The 5790-nt window shown below is 46.7% G+C and overlaps 1 protein-coding gene across 9 annotated transcripts in view; it reads left to right on the forward strand.

Moving 5' to 3' along the window:
- Positions 1 to 715: 715 nt before the first annotated feature.
- The window catches only part of satb1b (SATB homeobox 1b), a 48080-nt gene continuing 43005 nt past the window's right edge, over positions 716 to 5790 (forward strand). For all 9 annotated transcript variants that reach the window (XM_076081089.1, XM_076081090.1, XM_076081093.1 and 6 more), the window contains exons 1-2: positions 716 to 1873; positions 3103 to 3341. In XM_076081089.1, coding sequence (XP_075937204.1) covers positions 3128 to 3341 — 214 coding nt within the window. In that variant the 5' untranslated portion in view covers positions 716 to 1873; positions 3103 to 3127. The remainder of the gene's footprint in view (positions 1874 to 3102; positions 3342 to 5790) is intronic.

Here is a 5790-nt window from a genome sequence, read left to right on the forward strand (position 1 = left end):
GGGGGACGCATGAAAGCTTTTCTGTAAGTGCAACATGTATTTTTGGGTTCCCTTTAGTTTATTGTGATGTTTATAATTAATTTATTAATTTATATTTATCTCAGAACTGACTGGAGGTCAAATAGTTCCCCTTAACTTTATCTATTTCAGACCAAATCACTGAATGTAAAATATCTAGTAAAATAAAAACTATTTACTGGGCAAAAGTATATTTAAAAAATAGAATATTTAAGATGTGTGTGGATGTGTGTGTGTGTGTGTGTGGGTGTGTGTGTTCGCGCGAGCATCTGTGTGTTACCCGGTAATAAATGCAGGACCGCCTCACTCTAATCAAGCTGATTAAAAATTCCTGCGCGCACAGCCGGAAATCGCACCAGCGTTCCTCCTGTCAGTGTGTGTGCATGCATGTGTGTTTATGTGCATGCATGTGTGTTTTTGTGTGTGTGTGTGTGTGTGTGTGTGTGTGTGTGTGCGTGTGATTTCGCTCCGTCCACTTTCTCCACTTTTATTTGTCCCCGCTAGGACTTTTTTGGCCTGAGGTGCGGAGGAATCCTGTTTTTAAAATTATTATTATTATTATTATTATTAGGGGATTATTTATTCCTCACACACTCTCTCACGCACACACACACACACACCCTCCTATCTTCTTCTTTTTTCCTAAACACCCCCCCCCCCTCTTGCTACCACGCCATTTGAAATGAGGAGGAGAAAAGGGAAAGCGAAGCACAGGCAGCACCAGCAGCGAGGAGAGGAGAGGGGGGAGTGATGAGTCAATACAACTAATAATTTAATGGGGACAGAGAGGGAGAGACGGAGTGAGAGAGAGGGGGAGAGAGACAGAGAGGGAGATAGAAGAGAGAAAGAAAGAGGAGCTCCGTCCGGACGCCAATCCCCGACCAACAGGACACCTCCTACTATTACTACCGCGGGGCAGCTCTCCGGTGCATCCACGAGCAGCCTTATTGACGCACGACGCACGGAAAGTAAACCCGCACTTTTTGACCCCCCTCTCCTTGTTTTATTTGTAGCGAACCTGTTTTTCGACTGTCCGCAGATATCGTCTCCACACATCGCCTCCAGCGCGAGAGCGAGATCCCACTGTCGGGTTATTATTATTAGTATTATGTGTCTCTATGTCTCAGTCAGCCGGTAGTCAAATCTAAGCTAAGCCGACGTTTTTGGGTACGTTAGTCCGTCTCTTCGTTGGGTCTCGCACGGCGGGTTGTTGGTTTATTTTTTGTATCGCTACAACTGTGTCCGAGGTGCTTCTTTTGCTTTCCACCGCGCGGCTGCTAACTGCGCTGCTCAGGCGGCTGCTGCCGATGAAGCGATCTGGATGTTGTGGTGCGAACTAAAGCAGAAGAAGTCGCCTTCACTTGTAACCGATGGACTCACTTCTGTAGCTAAATGTCGCCGGTTGTAACGGTTCCCGTGGCCGTTTTTTTCCTCCCAGTCGGACGGAATCGGCTGACGGACACCGCGCGCACGTAGACACACACACACACACACACACACGCACAGAGACACGCTGAACATAACCGCTTACCAATGTTCGCCTATCGCGGTCCATCTCGACCTCGTCGTCTCTCGCACAGACCCGGGCTGTTGTTTGTTCGCACCGCCTCCCAGTCGGAGAAGAGCCGGAGAAAGCGTCTTTTTTAATTTTCTTTTTCTTCTTCTTCTAAATAACCGTTCGCTGTCATGCACGCGTAGAGAGCGAGCGAGCGAGATAACAAGACCGGGAAGCAGGAGTTGTTTTGGGTTGTCTCCTTTTTCTTTCCTTTTTTTTTACTACCCTGGCCAAACTTGGAGAAGACGTGTTTTCCAGCCGGTGTTTTACGCTCCTCGGTGCTGAAGTGCTGCGTTTCAGGTTGGTTTGGAAGATTTTTCACTCAACTTGCCCTCCTCTCTCCTCCTTTAACCATCTCTTCAGGGGGGGTGATGTGTCCATTTAAACTATTGCTCCTGTTTGTGTGTGTGTGTGTGTGTGTGTGTGTGTGTGTGTGTGTGTGTGTGTTTAAGGTCGTTCTAAAATCCTGACCTGGATCCGGACTGTATGTGGGTCTGGATTCCTTATGGCCCCTCTTATTTGTGGGGAATCATTTGCCTCATTGCATGTTTTGAATGGGGATGGGGGGGCAGTTCGTGATCTTTTGCAGGGGGGGGGGGGGGCGGTTTTGCCCTTTTTTCTGCATGGCGTGTTAACCTGCATGCAGAACCTGTTTTATACAAATCTTAAAAAGTTTACTCCAGGGAGTTCAAATAATGTGGGAATTGTCAGCTTCAGCGCTCAAATCAATAGCTTCAGCTTTGTGTCCGTGCATTAAAGCACCTGTGGGCTCCATCTTTCTCTCCTCTTTATATCTCCTTTTGTCCTTATAACTTATAACTTTTTTTTTTTTGGTTATTGTCTTCATGAGTCAGCAACTGTGTGTTCTGAAGTTTCCAGAAGCTGCCCCCCCCCATCCCAAAGTTGTAAACTTATAGCTTTCCCATGAATATCGCTCTGCACTTGCAACATCTAAAAATAAAGTTCACACCTGTAAAGTCATCATGTAGCTGATTGTGTATGTCACACAGTGACGTTGCGGTCTGTCGCCTCCCTTCCTCTCCGAGCTGCGTCACGATATGTGAAGCCACGCGAAGTGACTCAGAAACCGAATTACGTTTTTTTTCCCCTTATCTCTGCGTGCGCCGCAGCAGCAGAACCTTGTTCCTTGAACTGCACTGTATTCATTCAAGTGGAATCTCCCAGCAAATGAATGTGTTTGCACAAAAAAACCAAAAAAAACAGGGCTTGTTTTTTGCCCCCCTCTCGCATGGGAATCTCTAGTGGGACGCCCATACATAATACATGCGTTGAAAAATGGGAACATTACAAGCGGCACGAAAACGTCACCGTGGCCCGAGTCGCCATAACTGAAGCGAATTGACAGTTATTGCCGTAATGGGTCCGTTCTCAGAGGTTTCAATTACTTAAAGCACTTTTTTTTGGAGGGGGCTCTATAAAAACGTCCCATCACGTCGGTGACACCCACACAAAGGATTCTGTGTTCATCGCTTCATAGCTGAGTGTCTCCCGCTGCGTCTCCTCCCCAGGTGATAGTGAGCAGAGGCGCTGAGAATGATGGACCATCTCAGCGAGGCCTGTTTGGGCAAGGAGAACTCCGACCTGGTCAACAGCATGGCCGAGGCGAAGGCCCCGCCGGCCAAGCTGCCCCGGCTGGAGCAGAACGGCAGCCCACTGGGCCGGGCCAGGCTGGGCAGCACCGGGGCCAAACTCGCCGGGGTCCCGTACAAGCCCGCCGGCCACCTGCTGAAGACCTGCCACAAGAGAGGTGAGAGAGGGGAGGAAAAGAACGAGTATGTTTCTATTTAATAATTGTGTCAACAACGTGCTGCCTTTCAGCCTCTCAAATGTGAAGATCTGCCGATTGTCTCCGTTTCTTGTGACTGTACATTTTGGGGTTTTGCCCCGTTTATTGGACAGAACAGTCAGTTTGAAGACTTCGTCCTGGATTCTACTTCTGATAGAGCTGAAACAAGTAGTCCATGAATTGATCCACTTCTCAAATGTGAAGATTTGCTGCTTTTCTTCGTCTTATGTGACAGAAAACGGAATGTCTTGGGGGCAATACGAACAATATGAATATGGCAATCTGTGATGAGCTTTTTCTCCACCATTTTTTGACATTTTATAGACTTAATCGATTAATTGAGAAAATAATCAGCTGATTAATTGCTGATAAAAAAAAACAATAGTTGTGGTACCAAAAATAAATAACAATAATGACAATAAATATATTCTTTAGTCCGTACAAACTAATTATGAAACAGATATAGCTGAACTAACTTTGTGTGTGTGAGTACGAGAATAATAAACCATGTAAATAGAGGAGAGCTATTTAAATGCACCTTAAATACCCCCCCCCGTCCCGTTCCGTCCCACACCACCTTCTGCCCACCACCGCATGCTCTCCAAGACCCTTAAACCTTTTTACAATGTGTCTTTGGTCCTCTCAGCACACACACACACTGCACACACACACTGCACACACTCCCACTTATTTGCCCAGACAATAGCTAATAGAGGAGCACTGTGAGAGTTATTCCTGCGTCGGGCTATATAGCGCTGTGTCACCGCTCCTCTCTCTCCAACCGCAGCCCTCCCGCTCCGACATTTGTTTATTAAGGGAAAGTTTCAGTCCTTTAAGAGCCATTCTTGTTTAAAGGGAGCCTTTACTTTGGGATTATGACATAGCTTTTTAATAAAACTGGTGTCGTCTCGTGAAAAACGCGGCGGGCAAAGCGATCCAAAAAAAAAAAAATGAAGCTTTTTATGATTATGTTGTTTTCTTCTTAGTGGGTTGGAAATGAGTTTGAAAGCTGCAGGTTCGGTGTTGTAGTAGCACTTGGCAGCTCTTCTGTTTGTTTGTTTGGCTGATTTGCTTTTCTTTGGCCAGGAGGGACTCAGGAACTCTTGGAACGTGGCTGTGTGAGTGTCCTCCAATGGGCCGTTTCTCTTATTCGCTCCTTTAATCTACGCGTCGCACTCCAGCTGAGAGAGCTTAATTTTTCGCCTCCATCATCTCCGCTCCTCTCGGCCTCCTACGACGCCCCGATTCTCTCCCAAAGCCTCCTCGTCGCTCTGCCCTCCTCTCACGCTTGCCGAGTTTCTTCCCCGGGCAAAGGGGCGAAGCGGCCGAGAGGCTCACAGTGGGCATTGTGTCCGAGCCCGAAACAATATTTACCGCAGCTCTCTCTGGGCTCCCTGGAAACAAAGCCGGTATTGATCCCCCCCCAAATGAACCTACACAGCAGTCTTTATTGTTAGATCTTTATCTATTAAAATCAGGGGAGGAGAAAAGCAGCTCTTTCAGCACATTCCCTGGCATCTGTCGGCTTATTGATTGTTTTGCCAGAGCTGTGTGCATCTTCTGGAATTCCTGGGATCGGAAAATATGAGAACGGAATGGTTTTAATCGGCATAGACGATAAATGTACGTGTTGAGGTGAGAGTAGAGTGGAGGCAGACTGAGGAGGTATCGGGCCACACCGTGAAGGATTCACGTCGTACAGGAAGCTATCGCTACTTTCGACAGCATTTCGATTTTCCGCCGTTGTTTCATTCAAACCGAGACTTCAAAAGGCCAAGTTGTCCCCTCGCCCTTAAACTTTCTCACATCGCCGGGATGTTATTTTAAGATAAAAAATGGCATATCGGTGATATTTGCAGAACATTCGCCAGTCTTTGGACAAGGATTGCTCATTCCACCTAACAGCGGAGCCACTGTTGACACAGACTAGTAAACCTCGGGGCGCGGAGGTGGAACGGGATTTGAAGCACTGCATCATGGGAAGATGATTTTTTTTGGTTGGCAGACAGAAGGAAAGTCTGTGATCAGAGAACCTCGATACTGAACAAAACAGTTAATTGTGCCAAAAGGAGACACACGAGTGGAAAGCTTTCTGTGGCTGCTGTTCACACTGAGCTCAAGGTGATATAATGTATCACTTATTAAACTCACACCTCCCATACGTGCAACATCTCTGTTATATTATGGCATCGTCTTAAAACCTAGAGCAAGAAAAGACGACTGCGGGAAGGAATCCTCCAGCAGTTGATCAGATCACGTCTTGAAATTGGATTACTGATGAGAAAAGCACTTGGAAATTACATGACAAAAGAGAGCATTTCTAAATAAAATAAAATAAAATAAGAGGTAAAACAAATGCAGCCTCAGAAACTGTGCAGGTTACTGTGCACCCAAGGAGCGTCTGATTCCC

The sequence above is a fragment of the Anarhichas minor genome, unplaced genomic scaffold, assembly GCF_050575085.1.
Source record: "Anarhichas minor isolate MPS153535 unplaced genomic scaffold, ASM5057508v1 ptg000079l, whole genome shotgun sequence".
Taxonomy (NCBI): Eukaryota; Metazoa; Chordata; class Actinopteri; order Perciformes; family Anarhichadidae; genus Anarhichas; species Anarhichas minor.